We start from the raw sequence: 21,699 nt of genomic DNA, 5'->3' as shown, positions 1-21,699 counted from the left end.
GAGCAGGAAAAAAATTCATTAATGAATAGGAACAAGCTTGGTCAAGGGGAAGATTGGAATGGTGTCCAAGCTTCAAACAAGACTGATTTTCAACTCAAGAGTGTCCAAGGTCAAGAATGAAGCTGCAATTTATTATTTTTTTTCAAAACAGACAGGATAATCTACTATCATTATAACTTTAAAAGTGCCATTTAAATTACATTTGCAATAGATAACTAAAATTGATTGAGTATCCTTGCCTCAACAAACTCCAAAAACTTAAATAGACATGTCACACAACAATTTCCATTCCTCTCGTAATGCCTACTTTCCGTACACGACTAAACATCTCCAGAGCTTGTAATGTGCAGCAATAAACAAGTGCTTAATACATTTAATAGAAGGCACGCGTTCGGCATATCGATAGGTGTCGAACATTCACCTGGGCATGGTGCTGGCGCAACTGCACGATGCGCGCTGGCGAAACTGCATGACGGCGGGCCACTGGTCTGGGTCGGCCTGGGACCGGTCGCAAGCGTCATAGAGGCGGTCGTGCATGGTGAGCTCGACGATGGCTCCATCTTGCCCGCGTCGTGCTCTCGACGGATGTGGAGGCGGAGGTCGAAGCGCCTGGGGCAGAGCGTGGTGGAGACAAACCTCCTGCATCGCTTCTTCAGGTTGGGCACGTCAAACAGGGGAGGCAAAACAGGGAGAAAAAATTCATTACCAAATTTAATACATACACATTTTAAAATATTAAATTTGTTTTAACCATTTAGATATCCACTTTCATCCTCCTTATATCTAATTCGATTTTAACCTCTAGTATCTTCATCCAAACGCACTCAGAGTAGACAGATGCGGTTCAGTTCAGTTGACTGCGAGAAGTCTGCTCATCCGGTCGCCAAGTCAATGCCTCCTGCTTCCCAAGGTATTGCCCAGATCACAGACAACTGACAGCGTATCCATCGTTGCAAATTTCCAAAAATTTCTGCACATCCAATTGAACTTCTCCACTCCTACAAATATTCTTCAAAGCACACACAAGTACACAACACTACAACAGCTATCAATCTCTTGGAAAAAGAGAAGCAAGAAGAGGAACAAATCTCTTGTCTTGAAGAAACAATCAGTTAATTACACAGGAAGGAAAGAAAGATATAAATGAGACGAGCAGATGTGACCTCCCACGTGGAGTTCCCTAATACACAACGCAACTAACTGGATGCAGCGGTCGTGGGAATTGCACGGGGGGAGGAAGGGGAACAGAGGGAGGGGGACATATTTATCACGTTTTTAATTATTAGGAAACTAAATCAGAGGGGGTTGGAGTTAGCAGCTGAGGATCCCGCCACCCCCAGTCCCGGAAGAACGTGAAGAGGTTGGGTTAGTGCTGTTGTGAGGCCGCTCGCTGGGGACGACGGGAACGGACGGGGCTCCCTCCCTGGTTAGTGCTGTTGTGAGGCCACTCGCTGGGGACGATGGCGTTGGGGATGAAGAAAATTACCAAAGCAGAAGAAGCCGCTGAACAGGACGAGCCTCACCTGCACCTCGCCGCACCGAGGGGGAGGGGGTCGATCGGTCGGGGGCCGTTGGCCAGATCTGCGGTTGCGACGATACGAGGAGGCGTGAAGGTGGGGTGGGACCGACCCTTGTACTGGAGCACCGTGTCCAGCCACATCTCCACACCGAAGCTGCCCATGTCGTTCTCCACCCGGAACTCACCCACACCGGGCCTGGTCAGCTTGATGGGCTTGCCCACGCCGCCGACTCTCACGCTCTGTGTCGCCGTCTTCCGCGCCTTGTGCTTGAACCCCGACACGGACGCAGAGTCGTCGAAGCAGGTGCCGTTGAAGGAGAAGGTCACGGCGAGCGCGCCATACTCGATGAACCGGTACATGTTGGGGTTCCGGAGCGACACCGTGGCGGTGACGTTGAAGGAGATTGTGATACCCAATTTTCTGAAAAGAAGTTAAATTTATTTTTCCCTTTTCTTTCGTGATCTGTGTAGTTGGGGTTGGAGTTTTTTAGGAAGTATTCACCAGTAAAACAGTAGAATACTTGTTGGATTTGTGCGCTGCGGTCGGGAGCAGACATGAGGGCGAGTTTGGGCCGTGGATCTCGATCCGGCGGTGGGGAGCCCATGAGTTCCCCCCCTTAACCCTAGCCGCCCCCTCCCTCTCACTCCCCCACCCCTTTGGCCGCCCCCCTCTCTCTTCCTCTCTTCCACTCTTGCAGCCACCCCAATCCCTCTCCTTCTTCCCCAAGTGATTGCAGCGCCACCCCTCAACCCTAGCCGCCCCCCACCTCTTCCTCTCCAAGGTGGAGCCTCCCCGCTTGGTGTCCGTCGTGTGGGTGCGAGTCTTCCATGGGAGTTTGGAGGGAGGAAGAAATAAGAAAAGAAGGAGGAAAGGAGGAACCCAAGGTGATTTTCGTGATCATTTTGTGGTATTTGTGCTGCAATTCAATTGGTTATATGTTTACCTATGCGATTTGGTTGAGGTGCTGTCCAGAAATTTAGTGGGTGGACGAACAGCAGTAGTTCTAGGGATTTCTGGGAATTTTTCGTGGGCAATTAGTGGGGATCAGTGGGAGAATCATGTAGAGCTTTGTCATACCTTTCCAACGAGTACTTATGCGCTCGATTTGGAGTTATAATTTAGGAGATATCGTTGTTTGAATCCGGTTATGTTGCTGTCCAAAAAAACAGATTTTTTCAGGTGAGTGAACAGCAGTAGTATTAGCAGTTTCTGGGAATTTTTCGTGGGTAATTAGTATTAACCAGTATGATAATCATGTAGGATTTTGTCTTATCTTTCCAATGAGTACTTATACGCTTGATTTGGAATTATATTTTAAAAGATATCGCTGTTTGAATCCGGGTATGTCGCTGTCCAAAAGACAAAAAAACAGATTACAGGGTTCATCTTGTGGACTGTTTTGGGCTAATTAGATGTTGGAATTTAATTATAAATTGTATACAAAACTTGTGGGGAATTTTATGTAGATGCCTCTGGAGTTTTTGTTTGTTACCACTGCTGTCATAATTTTAAAATTATGAAATTATTAAGCAGCGCCGCTGCAGTTTGGTGGGAGTGGGGAGAGATGTAACCCGCGGCGGGGTTTGAGTTTGTGCGTAGGTGCGGCGTCGTTTATGAGCCTGATTATGTGAAATTGGTGCACTAAGTTGTGTGTCAAAAACAGGTGGTGGACTTCCGAATCGTACTTAGGGATTTGTCCGAACTCCCGGTAGAGGCAAGTAAATACAGTGGTGGTTGCTACCATTTGGTTTGCATTCTATTCCCTGTCATTGAGCATGCATAAGTTTTAATTATGTTAATCATTGAATTCTATGATGAAGTTTATTTGTTTGGAAGTATTAATTCTCAATTGTCTAATATTGTGGATGATCATAATTTGGTAATGATATATGTGGTTGATTCCCATCTTGGATGAAGTTGAAGTATCTTTTTGAATCACGTTATATGAAGTGTTATAGGCATGACATGCACATCGCATCATCCATCTTGCATTTTAAAGTTATGTCGTGATCTTATGGTGCGACCGTACCGGTACATTTTTTAGCATCGTACGTTGCCCGAGGAGGGGTTCGATGCGGCTTCATATCCTTAGAGGTATGAAGGCAGAAGTCATCCTTGCATTTGCAGACATTTGCATTCATGAGGTATATATGAAGTGTGACATTACTATGTTACTATTGTGGTTTCTACCTGCGAGGTGTGGTGACTAGGTGTGTTGTACGTTGTATACGTGCTGCACCTTCGTAATAAGAAAGTTGTGGAATCAAGTGGTGGTAAAACAATGTTCTTATGTGGTTAAACAGTTTGATATTATTTTACTTGCTGAGATGTGTCATCTCACTCTTGCATTACTCAATGCAGGTACTTGATACATGTTGGGAATGAGGGGAGTAGCAGCACGTCCACTTTCACTCTCACAATAACGCTGCCTAGGCGCAGCCATGATTTAATTAGAAACTTATTGTCAAAGGAAGTTTGTTTTTTTAACTAGTCGTGCGCACTAGTTAATACAGTTCATGTCGTATGTTTAACTTCTCTTCGCTAGCCGATTAATCATACTTAGTATGTTTTTGTCATGATATATGTTTATACCCTGTTGCCCCCTCATTTATGCAATTTTGCAAAGGGGATGCTGCCGAAATTTTATATATAGATGTCAGAAGTGTTGTTTAGTAGCATTCCGGGGTGTTTGTGGACCCGGGGTGTTACAGTTGGTATCAAAGGGAAGGCTTTAGATTCTACGCAATTTGAAGATAAATTTGACACACTTGCACATATAGGAAGGGTATGGCTTCGTATATCTTTCATATTAGTATTTTATTGTATAGATGACTAGAACTTCCTTACTCCAAATCCCTTTATGGTTTGATGGGGTATGTCGTTAATGACGTAATGCTTGATATGATATGTTACTTCTATTTAATATTGGTTTCTTGATGTGGTTGTTATTGAAGATATTATGCAAGTGAAGCTACTAATGTACTTGTTTTATATACATATCGTCATGATGTTTTTTTGGGATGCAATGTTTTCAAATCTCTGAGCTATTACAATCATATATTTCTATATGCTTGACTGTGGATGTTTTTTTCCCAAAAGGATTCTTGGGTTCTTGTACTTATAGGACCGATTGTTTATTGAGCTTGTGTATAGTGGGTCTAGTCCGACTTGGTGTAGTGTGAAAACACTATATAATGTAGTTTTATGGTGTTGTTGAGTTTAATTGACTGTTGGGTTACAACCCAACTTATCAATGTAATATTTCCATGGGTGCAATGCTTTGCACCTCACTTTTTTTAGGCTAGTGTGGCTACTTGCTAACTTGATCTTAGTATAAAATTGGTTTGTCTCTATAGAGCAGAGGCAACATTGTAATGTCTATGAAATCTTTAGACTGGTAGAACTCGAGTGAATTTGTGAGATGACGTAGATTGATAAGTCCAACCATGTCTACCTGATAGGTTTTCTTATTATGTGCAACCTTATTTTTAACAATAAATAGGGTGGTTTCAAGTGGATTTTATGTCGTGCATGTTTTCCTTCTATGGCTTGTTTCAATAGCCATAAAGGCTATGCATAGTTTTTAGTTGTTGCAGGCTAGTCATGTGGGCGATATTGACAACCCGTTTTATATTTTTTTTATTTGCCAACATTGTATGGCAGTTCGATTTTCTTTATGAGCAGTTTCTCTATGCATGCTTGTTGAATCATTATTTGGACCGCTTTATCTTAAACGAAGTCAATGCTTAATTGGGAGTTGCTTATGTTTGTTAGTCATCTATCTCTTTAATGATGGGGTTGTTGCATCGGATTGAGATTTTTCTTATATGAATGATGGTTTGATAGATCATGTATGTCTACTACTTTGAATGCATCCTGTGATATCACGAGGTACAAATTGTTCAAGTGCAGTAATAGTAGGTTTTGTGGTATGTGAGGTTAATAAAGGTAGCTTGGTTATGTGGATTGTCTTATTGACGTCCAATTACTCCTGTTGAGCATAGTATCGTGTTATTATTTTAGTATTGAAAGTAATATTTATGAAGCTTTTGCATGAGTCTGTGTTAAGAAGTACATTAGTTTTTCTTGTTGTTATCCCTCCATTGCTTTATGAGTATTGCAAATTTTATCTCTTTTGAGAGGAGGAAAAGACGTTACATGACATGAGCACCATTTGCTTCACGTCAACAGAATAGTTGTGGAGAGCTCTAATAGTTGGATTCTAGTGTAATAACCACCATGTTTTATAGTGCTAGAGGCGGGTATGTCAGGTGTTTCATACATTGTCGATACATGGATGTTTGACCTTAGTGGCATTAGCAAACGAGGTTGTTGAATTTGTTGATTGTTGTGCTTAGTGTTCTAACCTATTAGGTAAAGTGTTGCTTAAAGGTTTTGGGGAGTTGCATCCCCATTTGGTAGTGGAAAATCCTAGTGTTGATCGCACCTGCCAATGCCTTGGGTTTTATTTTATATTGATTTTTATTATGGGTAAGGTGTTGTTTTTGTTTTGGGAGTCATTTTAAATTAGTTGGAGGCTGAATCAGGCTTCACTTATCTAGAATGTTTTGTAGTAGATTTCTTCATCTTTGCATAGGATGCTCAATCACCCAGTTTGGTCTAAACATTTGAGAGTTATGGGTTTCCTAAAGCAGCCTTAATTTTGTACGAAAGTATAGACATTGAATACGGAAAATTTTGGGTTTTGTTGGATTATGAAAGTTTTAGTAATTTCATGATCTTCCCAAAGAGTATTGGTTTGTAATTTTCATTGCATATAATTGGAGTTAGGCTACTCTGAAGTTGTTGCACCGTTGTGTCTGAACTTTAGGTGTCGTTAAAACCACTAATAAATCGACCGCGTTTTGATAGTTTCAGAGCCCAAATTTGGGAATTCTCTTTAAGAAAAACTTTTAGTTTTTCTTAGTACCTTTTAATGGGTATTTACTTGTAATTGTCTGTTAAATAGATTGGGAGAGGTGGTCGTCCGGATATAAGTCGAATCTCTGATGTGCAGTATCTCAGGCTGAGTTTAGCTGTAGGTCATGCAGAGTTGAGGGCTATAAAGATAAATTTGGGTGCAACTTTATTGCAAAAGTCATGGTCAATTTTCAAACTTTTCCAACGCGTGTTCGTTGTAGTTTTAAGTTGAGTATAGCAGGAGTTATAGTATTTTGAATTTTAGTTGTCCATTGTTTCTAACCTATCAGTTTTGCAACAAAGCAGTTGCATTATTTTATCGGTTTGGAAACCAATTCTGAGACACTCATTATAATAAAAGTTTTAGGGAATGTTATAATCTTTTCAATGAGTTTATATTTGTAAAATTTTGTTAGATGCAGAGAGTTATGAGGTTTTGAATTTATGGGTCATGTTCCGTCAGGTTCTGGTGGCAGATCATGTATGTCGCCTTACAAGTCAAATTAAAAAAATGGAGATAAAATAAAACTTTGTTTATCCTTTGAATACAAAAGTTGTAGGTCATGAAGTTTAGATGATTTTACAATATTTCTTTGTTATCATTGCTTTTATAGTGAAAGAGGTAGAGACAGAATGAGCACTTGTGCTGTTGATTGTCAATTTTCTATTTAGGGATATTTCTTTGGGAGTTTGGTTTAGTTATGGTGAGCTCTTTCTCAATCCATGTTAATTATGTTGTATGGTGGGAGGGAATAGATGTAGTGGTTGTGATAGTTATCTTGTTATTGTATATGCGGAGCGTGGGCTGAAACAGAGAGATAGCGAGGGATATTTGAATAGGCCAGTACGTATTGTTGTGAAGCCATGTTTTCTGGTCTTGGCGTGTTTGCGTAAGTATGAAATAGTTACGTCATGTGAAGTCTAGGTGGAGATGCAGATTGTGTGAGTTATTGGATGGATATATATATGCATAGTATAATTAAAAAAAGAGAGAGTTCTTCGATGGGATGATATAATGTATAGAATGTGCTTGGATGGATATGTGGGCAGACATGGTATGCTTAAATCGATTCTTGCTTGCATAATGTGAGATCAGGCTTAAAATGATTTAAAAAGTAAGCATATTGCTTCTACCCTTATGTTGGCTCTAAGTGTCTCGTAATGAAGAACCTAAAGTTATTAGTCCTTCGATGAACGCTTAATTTTAGAAGAGTATAGAACCTGAATAAATCTATTGCTTGCTGTTTGGGACTACATGACCAGTTTTGGTTATGCCGCTAGTTCAATGAATTACACCATGTTTTCGGTAGAGGTGTTGTATATAAAAGTTGTAGCCAACTTCTTCATCTTGCTTGTGTAAAATTTCATGACCATAGGTCTAGTAGTTTGGGAGTTATGATTTTCTCAAGTCTAGTCTTGGAGTCTATCCAGATTCTGTATAGATTTCGAAACCGACCTTGTTTGCCCAAGTTAAACTTCGAATCAGTTCTTATAAATTATAAAGAAGTGGTAGTACTTTCCTTAAGCTTTCCAACAAATTTTGGATCACCCTTTTTATTGACCTATAAGTTAAGCTACAGCTGTTTTAATTGGAATCTTTGAATCTGTCCAAATTTGGACAACAAAGCCTTTCTTATGTCTTTTGATCTTCATATGCATTGAATTAACCTGATAGGTTTATAAATGAAATATAGACAATTTTACTGGCTTTCTAAAAAGTCTAGGAGCGCCTGAATTGGATGACTGAGACTCCAATTATGGATTTTTGAAGTGAGTAGTTGAATTCTGTCCAAGTCTGGACAAAATTTACGTTTCGCATTGTTTGGCCTTTCTAAGTGTCAAATCTTGTGGTGATGATAATACCAAGGGTATAGTGGACTTTGTAAGCTTTCCATAAAGTCCTAGTTTACTTCTATTGGATGCATATTTTGTGAGTTATGAGGAAAACAAATAACCGTTGTGCTGCTGTCTAGAAATATGCAAGCATTAAATTGATCTTTTGAAGTTACTCTTGTTTGGATAGGTTTGGTTTAGGCTATTTGAGCACAGTATGTATTGCATTCATATATATATTCATTGAAGTACTTGCATGTGTCAATGTTGATTTGGTGTGAGGAAAGCTTTGTCCGAGTTATATAGGACCGTCTACTATCTTAGCCCGAGTTGGCAGCTTGGCTTAGCACCTACAATTGTCGGAGTCTATGATCAGAGTACACCATGTATTCCATGTCTTTATGTTGAGGAAGTATTTGCGGAATCCAGACCATCAAATCGAGCTAGAGCCGATTCCTGTGTAGCAAGACCAGACTCTAGAGTGTCGTCTGCTGTGTATCTTAGAATCCTAGGAGCTTGAGGAGCTGATGTGGCAGAAGTACCCGAACCTTTCTTTATGTGTGAGTTTTGTTGATTCATTGATCTTTCCTTGTCGTTCCGATAGAAGCGTCGGAATTCGAGGTCGAATTCTTTTTAAGGGGGGTAGAGTGTGATACCCAATTTTCTGAAAAGAAGTTAAATTTATTTTTCCCTTTTCTTTCGTGATCTGTGTAGTTGGGGTTGGAGTTTTTTAGGAAGTATTCACCATTAAAACAGTAGAATACTTGTTGGATTTGTGCGCTGCGGTCGGGAGCAGACGTGAGAGCGAGTTTGGGCCGTGGATCTCGATCCGGCGGTGGGGAGCCCATGAGTTCCCCCCTTAACCCTAGCCGCCCCCTCCCTCTCACTCCCCCACCCCTTTGGCCGTCCCCCCTCTCTCTTCCTCTCTTCCACTCTTGCAGCCACCCCAATCCCTCTCCTTCTTCCCCAAGTGATTGCAGCGCCACCCCTCAACCCTAGCCGCCCCCACTTCTTCCTCTCCAAGGTGGAGCCTCCCCACTTGGTGTCCGTCGTGTGGGTGCGAGTCTTCCATGGGAGTTTGGAGGGAGGAAGAAATAAGAAAAGAAGGAGGAAAGGAGGAACCCAAGGTGATTTTCGTGATCATTTTGTGGTATTTGTGCTGCAATCCAATTGGTTATATGTTTACCTATGCGATTTGGTTGAGGTGCTGTCCAGAAATTTAGTGGGTGGACGAACAGCAGTAGTTCTAGGGATTTCTGGGAATTTTTCGTGAGCAATTAGTGGGGATCAGTGGGAGAATCATGTAGAGCTTTGTCATACCTTTCCAACGAGTACTTATGCGCTCGATTTGGAGTTATAATTTAGGAGATATCGTTGTTTGAATCCGGTTATGTTGCTGTCCAAAAAAACAGATTTTTTCAGGTGAGTGAACAGCAGTAGTATTAGCAGTTTCTGGGAATATTTCGTGGGTAATTAGTATTAACCAGTATGATAATCATGTAGGGTTTTGTCTTATCTTTCCAATGAGTACTTATACGCTTGATTTGGAATTATATTTTAAAAGATATCGTTGTTTGAATCCGGGTATGTCGTTGTCCAAAAGACAAAAAAACATATTACAGGGTTCATCTTGTGGACTGTTTTGGGCTAATTAGATGTTGCAATTTAATTATAAATTATATACAAAACTTGTGGGGAATTTTATGTAGATGCCTCTGGAGTTTTTGTTTGTTACCACTGCTGTTGGAGACTTGTTCTCAAATGCTATGAATCAAGAACAAGGCAACATAAAGTGTTAAATGTTAATGTCCTTCGTCCAACGAAGCATTATTCCTTTGGGGATTAATGGACCTTGGACAAAGGTTGATGACAATACGATTACGAAGATTAAATCTTCGTAATTGTAGTTTAATAGATTGTATAAAATAACATAAAATATAGAGTATCAAAGGTAAACGAATCATAAACGAACCACATTGTATTCACTCAGTATATTTAATCATTGAATACAGTTATACCTCTGCCTTGGCAAAGATTGGTTCCCGAATGATGCGATTGCCAATACCGGAATGCGTGAACAGTAAAGGAATACTGTTTACTATTTATAGGCACAGGGCGCAGCCTGTGAGAGATTACAAGTATGTCCCTTATGAAAGTTTACAACATTAACTCAGACCTTTATGGACTAAAAGGTCATTCTATCTTTAAGTCAGTTTGTAATACCGAAGCTTCATGAAGAGGGACCTTCGGCCATCTTACACAAACAGCTTCAGCCGAAGGTCGCTTCTTCCTAGAAGACCTTCGGCGACGAAGCACAGGCCCAACAGTAGCCCCTTTCGCGGTGCTAGATCGTTTTTCGTAACGAGCTTGATCCGTGAAAAAAGTTTCTTAAGCTTCGGAGCGCCGAAGGTCTAAAAAACACCTTCCCTGAGCTCGTTGTCGAGAAACGATTCAATTTCTCAGCGTGTATCGGCCCCACCTTGCAGAGTTACTGTTCGGTCTCTGCGGTCCACCGCACAGTGAGTGCAAGCGGGTGCCCGCCTGGTGTAAAAATCCTGGCGCTTCGCCTTCTTACCTGCCGCACTATATAAACAGACGAGTAGGTGTGAAGTTACCACAGCATTCATTGCTATTTGCACTGTTTTGCTGCCAAAATTTTTAACCGTCGCCGAAGCTTGTCTGTCGGGATCGAACGAAGCTCCTGTTTGAAACCTGCTTCGGAGGAAGAAAGTATTAAAGTTCCACAAGTTCATAATTAAATGGCCAGAGTGCGCTCTACCGCCAGGGTTGAACGTGAGGGGGACGAAACTGAAGCTTCGGAGACTGTCCCCATTTCCGAAGCCATGCAACGATCCGGACTAGTGACTTCGGAAAAGATTCCTAGTGAAGATGCAGAACAAGCAATCGCTGAAGCAGAGGAAGAAGATATTGAGGAAACTGATCCCGAAGATGATTATCGCATTGCTATGCCAAGCAAACCCAGCCATTTGGACTTCGGGAAATCTACTGTTTCGAAAGCTGATCTGTCCAAGATGGTAAAATCGGGCTTTTTTACTGAAAATCAGAAGAAGCTATTGCGCTTCGGGGGAGAAGAGACTACCCCAAAGCCGGAGAAGGATGAAATTGTTATTTTCAAAAGCTTTCTAAAAGCTGGATTAAGATTCCCCCTACATGGGATTATTGCAGAGGTACTGAAGAGGTTCGGTATTTATTTTCACCAGCTGACCCCCAACGCTATTGTCAGACTTATTGTTTATATCTGGGCACTCCGAAGCCAAGCAGTGGAACCATTTGTGGACAGCTTTTGCCGGGTTCACGAGTTGCATTATCAAACGAAGGCTAGAAAGGATGGATTGCACGACAATTTTGGTTGCTATAACTTCGCCTATCGGAAATCTACAAAGTTTCCTGTAATTAGCTACCGAAGCAAATGGGCAGCAGGCTGGAAATCAGAGTGGTTCTATGTTAAGGTTGATGACGACAAGGAAAAACTTGTGCAAAGTCCACTCGAATTAATCTTCGGAGAAACGCGACCTCGCTGCAATATGACACCCGAAGGTCCAACGCAACAAGCAATGAATGAATTCAGAATTATTGCAGAGCATATCAGCACAAGGGACCTGGTTCAAGAGTTTTTGGCTTTCAAAGTTTTTCCCAGTTTAAAAGAATGGGAAATGCCGAAGCTACAAGGGGAAAAGAAAGAAGGTGAACTTGTACGTTTACCTTACTACTTCAAGTTTAAGAAATACTTTAAAACACCTTGCCAAGAGTGGCTGGAAACGATTGAAGCGATGTGCAATGAAATACTTGGCAATTATTCTAAAAAAGAAGATCAATTGATGACCGCAGCCTTCGGCACCCGTCCGAAGCGAAGACTAAACCGAGTGCTGGACGCCCTGGGTTTCGAATACCCTGATTACGAAAATCTGAACAAAGGTGCCGGAGGCCAAAAAAGGAAGAGGATAACTGAAGCCTTAAATGAAGATGAAAAAGAACTATCAAAGAAGAAAATTCCGAAGAGGAAGAAAGCATCTTCTCCGAAGCATAAAATATCCGAAGAAGAAACCCCCGCATCACCCTCTGTCGCTGACGTTGAGGAAATTCTGAAGGTAATGACTGAATCCTTACCTGCGAAGCTAAGTCCACTGAGGCCCCGACTGACAAAGTTTTTTCAGAAGGACAAGGAGCCCGAAAAATCGAAGCAAGTAATCAAAGCGAAAAGACAAAGAATTATCACTGTGACAGAAGTAATTGACAAGACACCGCCAAGAGGTTCAGCTCAGAAAACACCAGCGGCTGCGGAGGGGACATATATTGAAATTGTACCTTCGGAGGTCGCAGCTGCCGAAGCTGCCGCAGCTGAAGATTTGAACCTAGAGAGCACAATCGCACACATTGACAAAATACTGCTAGACATGGCTGCAGAAGAAGCCACCACCGCCGCCGAAGAGGCCGCGACCGCAGCGTCGGAGAAAGGGAAAGAAATTGCTGATGAAGCTTCAGAGAACGAAGCGTTTATATTCCAGAATTTAGTTGGAGAAGAATTGTCAGAAGCTGAAAGAGAAGAGCTTAGAGAATATGCAAAATCCTGCGGATACAAACCTGGAGCACTCCTCTTCGGAGGCATTGATGACGAAAAATTAGATTGTATTCGAGATCAAACTGGGGCCAAAGTTATCGGTACTCTGTCAAAGAGTATCGGTTTTCCGAAGCTAGAAACAGACATCAGCCGCTACCGACGACAGCATATCGTTGGTAGCTTATTTTATTCCAATTTCAAGGTGAACTATTTTTCCCTTAACCTTTATTTTTTCTAATAACGAGAACGTGTCTGACGAAAGTTGTTTCCGTGCAGAGTATGCTATTGAGCAAAGCCTTGAAAATGCAGCAAGATTTTGAAGACAAGAAACACGAAGTTATAATTGAAAATTTGGAAAGCAAAATAAAGGAGCAATCGGATGTTATCGAGAAAAAGAACTTTGAGCTCCAGGCAACCGAAGGTTCATTGGCAGAAGCTGAAGCAAAAATAGCAGAACTGAACACAAAGCTTCTCCGCCAGTCTGAACAGTTCGAACGAGAAAAGCAAGATCTTAATGCAAAACTTGAAGCCGAAGCTCAACAAAATTCGGATTTGAGAAAACTATTGACAAGCCTTCAAGAAAAATGTCTGGAATTTAGCAACAAATGCATTCATCGATTAAGAAAAAAATTTCACTCAGTTGGAGCCAGCAGTGAAAAATTCGTCCCCTCAGCTGAAGATTTACCGAAGACCTTCGAACATATTGAGGGTGAGATTGACGAGCTCGACGAAGTCATAGCTGGGCACGGTGACTTCTGTGCCTGGGTGGCTTCTCGAGGCACTGCTGCAGCCTTCCTGAAAGCTGGCTGCGATCATGGAAGAATTGTCAATAGGCCAAATTTCACTTTATCACCATCAATCCTGGATGACATTCCTGATCTCGCCCGAAGTATCTCTAATAGATTTGTAAAAATGATATGGACAAAAGGTGGGCGAGAAAAGGCTGGAGACGAAGCTCGTAGCCACCTTGAACCAGTAAGAAACCATACCTTGTGCTTACCTTTTCTTGCAAGCTTGATTTTGACTTTCAACGACCTTATTCATGTAGGATGATGAAGCCGAAGCCGATGATTAAAAATGACGCCGAAGCTGAAGCTCCTTGGAGATTAAACAGTAGACTGTAGACAGTACTTGAGAAACTTTTGAGATAACTTTTGTAAATGTAACTAAAACTTGTCTTTAATGAATTCTGTTCATACCTTGTAATATATCCTTATCCTTCCATTGATGTATGAGAAATGCTTTGATGTGGACGAAATTTTCTTTTTTGAGCCGAAGGCGAAAAAACACCTTCCCTTCTTTTCGTACGCAACGAAGCATAGAAAACAACATTTTCCTTCTTTCCGAAGCTCTCCTTTTTATACACGAAGCTCTTTCTTCCCCTCCTCTTTCTTTCCGAAGCAACCGCTTATACCATGAAGATGATTATCCTACATATGCCTAGATGAATGTTTATGAATGCAAATGTTATGATGTAATGCAATGTGCAAATGAATGGCCAAACAATCACACCTCAAGCCATACTCATAGCCATTATTTCCTTAATCACACCTCAGCTCTGCATCCCCTTAGGAACGACTTTGGAGCTTCTTCGCCTTTACTTTTGGCAGAATCAGCGTTGACTTTTCGCTGTAAGCTCTGCATTCCCTTAGGAACGACTTTGGAGCTTCTTCGCCTTTACTTTTGGCGGAATCAGCGTTGACTTTTCGCTGTAAGCTCTGCATTCCCTTAGGAACGACTTTGGAGCTTCTTCGCCTTTACTTTTGGCGGAATCAGCGTTGACTTTTCGCTGTAAGCTCTGCATTCCCTTAGGAACGACTTTGGAGCTTCTTCGCCTTTACTTTTTGGCACTCGATGGTGCGTTCTCAGTTTTTACATTTACATTCCTTGGGGGGTTTTGCTCTTATAGAACTAAAAAAGGAAATTACATGTGATGGCCCCATTAAAAACCTTTCTCCCCCTTCGGAAAGGAAAAGGGTGCCATGAAAGAAAAATAAAAAATAAAAAATATGAAAAATTACATCGAATTATACATAATATCGCCGAAGCTCATCCGCATTCCAAGATCTAGGAATGTCGTTGTCGTCCATATCCTTCAATCTGTATGAACCGGGTCTTGACGAAGATGCTACTAAGAAAGGTCCATCCCATTTCAATTGTAACTTGCCCACTGTTTCTGGGTTGGCCACTCTCCGAAGCACCAAGTGTCCTGGCTCAATATTCTTTAGCCGAACCTTTCTATCTCGCCATTTAATTGTTTCGGCTTGATATTTGTTGATGTTTTCCACGGCTTGCAACCTGATCCCTTCTAAAGCATCTTTTTCCACAGAATAATCAGCTTCGGAACCTGATGCTGCCGAAGCTACTACCCTTATTGATCCAGTTTTAGCTTCTTCTGGAGTTATTGCTTCGTCACCGAATAATAACTTGAATGGGGTAAAGCCTGTAGACCTTGATGTTGTTGTATTATGGCTCCACACCACTTTGGTTAACTGATCTGGCCACTTTCCCCTTGGTTGATTGAAGATTGACTTCATTATTCCTGTCATTATAATACCATTGGCTCTTTCAACGAGTCCATTTGACTCCGGATGTCTGACTGATGCAAAATGGATCTTCGTACCAATTTGATCACAGAAATCCCTAAAAGCTTCGGAGTCAAACTGTGTTCCATTATCCACAGTGATAGCCTTTGGTACCCCGAAACGACAAACAATATTCTGCCAGAAAAACTTTTGGACGGTGGCCGAAGTTATTGTAGCTAAAGGCTTTGCCTCAATCCATTTAGAAAAATATTCCACCGCCACTACAACATATCTTAGGTTCCCTTGGGCCGGTGGTAATGGACCTAACAAGTCAAGGCCCCACCTTTGCAATGGCCAAATGGGTTGTATGAGCTGTGTTAAAGACGAAGGTTGTTTTTGATCTCGTGCACATTTCTGACAACCTTCGCACTTTTGGACTAATTCCGCTGCATCCGAAGCTGCCTTCGGCCAATAAAATCCTTGGCGGAAAATTTTTCCAAGTAACGGCCTAGATCCAATGTGAGATCCACACAGGCCTGCATGTATTTCTTTCATCAACTCTATACCTTCGGTTCTGGATAAACACTTGAGTAGCGGAGCACAAACTCCATGCTTGTACAACTCTCCTTCTATCATGACATATGGACGAGCTCTTGCCTCTATCCTCCTGTTATAGGCTTCGTCGTCTGAAAGGAATTTACCCTGAAGATAAGAGATGATCTCAGTCCTCCAATCTTCGCTATAAACAGGAGATATACTGAGGACTGCTCTTTCAAGAAGTTCCACCGAAGGTGCTTTTATTGTTTCGAAGAAGACATCCGAAGGTAAGGGCAGCCCCTGTGCTGCTGACTTAGCCAGCAAATCAGCATGCTCATTTTGTCCCTGAGGGATATTTTTGACAGAAAATCCCTCAAAGGAAGCTTCAACTCTCCGAACTATGTCCAGATACTTTTCATGCTTCGGATCTTTAACCTTGCAACTCTTGTCGATATGACCCGAAACAACTTGGGAATCAGTTTTAAGAACAGCCCTTCTGATTCCCATTGCTTTTAGCTTCCGAAGCCCCAGAAGCAGGGCTTCGTACTCGGCAATGTTGTTTGTGCAACTAAAATCAAGCTTTGCCGCATAACAAGTTTTAACTTTGGAAGGTGAAACCAACACAGCAGCCGCTCCCGCTCCGAAGGTTCCCCAGGACCCATCGCAAAACACTGTCCATGCTTCGGTGCCTTTATTTGCTTCTTCCTCCTGAGCCCCTGGCGTCCAGTCAGCAATGAAGTCTGCTAACGCCTGAGACTGAATCGAAGATCTATGAACATATTCAATACAAAATTCATTGAGCTCTGCAGCCCATTTTCCAATCCTTCCAGTAGCTTCTCGGTTCCTCATAATATCCTTCAGAGGTTGTGAAGAAGGAATAATTATGTTGTAAGCTTGAAAATAGTGCCGAAGCTTCCTGGATGCCATCAAAACAGCATATAACACCTTTTCTAATTCTGTGTAGTTTTTCTTTGATATACTAAGAACTTCAGATACAAAATATACTGGGACCTGTTTCCTGGTTTGGCCATCAAGCTTCTCCTGGACAAGTGCTGCACTTACCGCTGAGTGCGAAGCTGCCACATATAATAATAAAGGAGCCCCTGGCATAGGTGGAGTTAGTGCTGTTAGATCTATTAAATACTGCTTCAGCTCTTCGAAGGCCTTCTGCTGGATTGGTCCCCATTGAAAGACTTCGGCTGACTTCAGCACTTCGAAGAATGGTAAGTTTCTCTCTGCTGATCTGGATATGAATCTATTGAGAGATGCCAACCTTCCTGTCAATCTTTGAGCCCCCTTTTTTGTAGTTGGTGGCTCCATCCGAAGTATAGCTTCAATCTTACTTGGATTAGCTTCAATTCCCTTTGTTGAAACCAAGCATCCTAGAAATTTCCCCTTCTTTACTCCGAAGACGCATTTTTCTGGATTCAACTTTAAGCCAGCTTGTCTGAAACTGGCGAAGGTCTCCTGCAAGTCAGCAATATGATTCTCCTGCTTCGTGCTTTTTACAATGATGTCATCAACATAAGTTAGCACATTTCTGCCTATCTGAGACTGGAGAACCTTCGCAGTCATTCTGCTGAAACTTCCTCCAGCGTTTTTGAGCCCCTCAGGCATCCGAAGATAACAATATGTGCCACTTGGAGTTATGAAGCTAGTCTTTGGCTCATCTTCCCTCTTCATCCAGATTTGATGATAGCCTGAATAACAGTCTAACAGACTCATGAGCTCTGAAGAAGCTGCTGCATCAACTAAAGAGTCTATCCTTGGCAATGGGAATTCTTCCTTCGGACAAGCCTTGTTAAGGTCTGTAAAATCGATACACATTCACCACTTGCCATTGGCCTTTTTTACCATAACAGTGTTAGCTAGCCATTCTGGGTACTTTACTTCTCTGATAACTCCTGCACTGAGGAGTCTTTTGACTTCGTTACGAGCACCTTCGGCCTTATCATCTGACATTTTCCGAAGCCTCTGCTTTCTAGGTCTGAAGGATGGATCAACATTGAGCGAATGCTCAATAACATCCCTATTAACTCCGCAGAGATCATTGGCTGACCATGCAAAAACATCTTTGTTGTTGAACAAAAACCTTATCAAGGTTTTCTCTTGCTCTTCGGATAATTGAGAGCCCAACAGCACCTTCTGCTCTGCTATGTCCTCACATAAGAGCATGGGCTTCGGCTGATCTGCTGAAGCTGCTTTCTCTCTTCTGAATTTGTATTGTTCACAAGCTTCAGCTCCATCAATGTTATGGATTGCTTTTGAGTCAGTCCAGTTTCCTTCGGCCCTTCTGGCAGCTTCCTGACTTCCATGAATAGCGATGGGTCCTTGATCCGAAGGTATCTTCATGCAGAGATAAGCAGGATGAAGAATTGCTTCGAAAGCATTGAGGGTGCCACGACCAATAATTGCATTGTAAGGGTATTCCATGTCAACAATGTCAAACACAACTTGCTCAGTTCTAGTATTGTTGATGAACCCGAAGGTCACTGACATGGTGATCTTGCCCAGTGCTACAATTTGTCTTCCTCCGAAGCCACAGAGAGGATGTGTGGCATCATGAATCTTATCTTCTGGCTCTTGCATTTGTCTGAAGGCCTTAGCAAATATGATATCAGCTGCACTACCTGTGTCAACCAGGACATTGTGGACTAGAAATCCTTTGATAACACAAGAGATAACCATGGCATCGTTGTGTGGGTAATCCTTGAGCTGAAGGTCCTCTTGGGAGAAGGTAATAGGAATGTGAGACCATCTTGACTTGATGAAGGGTCCTTGCACCCCAACATGCTGTACCCTTCTCTGTGCTTCTTTCTTCTGTTTTTTGTTGGCTGGCTCTGAGGACGAACCACCTGTAATCGGGAGTACCAGCTTCGGGTCCGAAGCAGCTCCAGCTTGATCATTGAACGAAGCCATCAGCTCAAAAAGTGGAAGTGAGTTCACCGGAGGTGGGCGCCAATGTTGGAGACTTGTTCTCAAATGCTATGAATCAAGAACAAGGCAACATAAAGTGTTAAATGTTAATGTCCTTCATCCAACGAAGCATTATTCCTTTGGGGATTAATGGACCTTGGACGAAGGTTGATGACAATACGATTACGAAGATTAAATCTTCGTAATTGTAGTTTAATAGATTGTATAAAATAACATAAAATATAGAGTATCAAAGGTAAACGAATCATAAACGAACCACATTGTATTCACTCAGTATATTTAATCATTGAATACAGTTATACCTCTGCCTTGGCAAAGATTGGTTCCCGAATGATGCGATTGCCAATACCGGAATGCGTGAACAGTAAAGGAATACTGTTCACTATTTATAGGCACAGGGCGCAGCCTGTGAGAGATTACAAGTATGTCCCTTATGAAAGTTTACAACATTGACTCAGACCTTTATGGACTAAAAGGTCATTCTATCTTTAAGTCGGTTTGTAATACCGAAGCTTCATGAAGAGGGACCTTCGGCCATCTTACACAAACAGCTTCAGCCGAAGGTCGCTTCTTCCTAGAAGACCTTCGGCGACGAAGCACAGGCCCAACAACTGCTGTCATAATTTTAAAGTTATGAAATTATTAAGCAGCGCCGCTGTAGTTTGGTGGGAGTGGGGAGAGATGTAACCCGCGGCGGGGTTTGAGTTTGTGCGTAGGTGCGGCGTCGTTTATGAGCCTGATTATGTGAAATTGGTGCACTAAGTTGTGTGTCAAAAACAGGTGGTGGACTTCCGAATCGTACTTAGGGATTTGCCCGAACTCCCGGTAGAGGCAAGTAAATACAGTGGTGGTTGCTACCATTTGGTTTGCATCCTATTCCCTGTCATTGAGTATGCATAAGTTTTAATTATGTTAATCATTGAATTCTATGATGAAGTTTATTTGTTTGGAAGTATTAATTCTCAATTGTCTAATATTGTGGATGATCATAATTTGGTAATGATATATGTGGTTGATTCCCATCTTGGATGAAGTTGAAGTATCTTTTTGAATCACGTTATATGAAGTGTTGTAGGCATGACATGCACATCGCATCATCCATCTTGCATTTTGAAGTTATGTCGTGATCTTATGGTCCGACCGTACCGGTACATTTTTTTTAGCATCGTACGTTGCCCGAGGAGGGGTTCGATGCGGCTTCATATCCTTAGAGGTATGAAGGCAGAAGTCATCCTTGCATTTGTAGACATTTGCATTCATGAGGTATATATGAAGTGTGACATTAATATGTTACTATTGTGGTTTCTACCTGCGAGGTGTGGTGACTAGGTGTGTTGTACGTTGTATACGTGCTGCACCTTCGTAATAAGAAAGTTGTGGAATCAAGTGGTGGTAAAACAATGTTCTTATGTGGTTAAACAGTTTGATATTATTTTACTTGCTGAGATGTGTCATCTCACTCTTGCATTACTCAATGCAGGTACTTGATACATGTTGGGAATGAGGGGAGTAGCAGCACGTCCACTTTCACTCTCACAATAACGCTGCCCAGGCGCAGCCATGATTTAATTAGAAACTTATTGTCAAAGGAAGTTTGTTTTTTTAACTAGTCGTGCGCACTAGTTAATTCAGTTCATGTCGTATGTTTAACTTCTCTTCGCTAGCCGATTAATCATACTTAGTATGTTTTTGTCATGATATATGTTTATACCCTGTTGCCCCCTCATTTATGCAATTTTGCAAAGGGGATGCTGCCGAAATTTTATATATAGATGTCAGAAGTGTTGTTTAGTAGCATTCCGGGGTGTTTGTGGACCCCAGGGTGTTACATAGATGGTGGAGTTAGACGCCGGGTCGGCGGGCGCCAGCGCGAACCGCTGCAGCACGACGTTGTCAGTCGTGGCCTTGGGGGGGAACACCATGTCGAAGGCGAGCACCAGGACGGTGATGAGGCTAGGGTTTTTTGGATCAGAACAGGAGAGGAAAAACAAGGATCGCGAGCGGGTGTGCATCGGGGGGGTGGAGGGGGGAGAGAGTGTACGCATCGGACGACAGAGGGCCTCTATGGCGTATCGGACGGTCCAGATCGCTGGAAGGCAGAACATGTCAGAGGCAGCCTACCCCTTACCGCCTTAATATATCTACAAGTATTTATCCAAGTGGTTCCATTCTACTATCGATATCACTTACATGTCTTCTCTAGAATTTTTATTAGACTATATTTCACATCTTATGCTTCCCATGTTGCCATAAATGCATATGTTGTTAAAATATATCTTTTACCTATACATAGGGGGAGTTAGTCTATAGAGGATCATGTCTTGTTTGCTCTCTTTCTCATGTACTTTTTTCCAAAGTAGAGGATCTCCGATAGGGGGAGTGTGTCTTCTTTCATACAAAGGGGGAGAATATTATTTCAAAGGGGGAGAACACTCTTTTAGGGGGAGTAATCTTTTAGAGGGCAAGTCTTATTATTTGCATCCTATATGTTTTTAATGTCTTCAGCTTCAGTGTGTGGTTCTAAAGGGAGAGAAGTTTTAGGGATCAAAGCAATTCAAATTATATCAAACACCAAACACCACAAAATTTTAAAATTTAAAATCTTGAGCTTACAAGTGTTTTTGGCTCTACAAGTAGTTTTGGTCTTAAATAGCAAGTAGATTGCATATTTTCATCAAAATGTTTGTTATATTTGCTTGATTTGGTTGTGTTGTCATCAATCACCAAAAAGGGGGAGATTGTAAGGAAAATGGACCTTGGCCCATTTAACTAATTGATTTTGGTGTTTGATGATCAACATAGCTTGTGGACTAATGTGTTTGCAAGTGTTTGTGCTTGTAGTTCACAG

At 41.9% G+C, this 21,699-nt stretch overlaps 1 protein-coding gene across 1 annotated transcript; it reads right to left on the bottom strand.

Annotated features, from left to right (window-relative positions):
- Window positions 1–1,519: 1,519 nt before the first annotated feature.
- Window positions 1,520–20,863, bottom strand: LOC103651928 (uncharacterized). The gene is made up of 2 exons (XM_008677594.1): window positions 20,691–20,863; window positions 1,520–1,928 (listed from the first exon to the last, which is right to left on the bottom strand). Exons 1-2 carry the CDS (start codon window positions 20,861–20,863, stop codon window positions 1,520–1,522), a joined length of 582 nt encoding a protein of 193 aa, XP_008675816.1.
- Between the last annotated feature and the right edge of the window lie 836 nt (window positions 20,864–21,699).

Source organism: Zea mays, chromosome 3, assembly GCF_902167145.1.
Source record: "Zea mays cultivar B73 chromosome 3, Zm-B73-REFERENCE-NAM-5.0, whole genome shotgun sequence".
NCBI classification, from domain to species: Eukaryota; Viridiplantae; Streptophyta; class Magnoliopsida; order Poales; family Poaceae; genus Zea; species Zea mays.
This window is presented reverse-complemented; position numbering and strand designations above follow the sequence as displayed.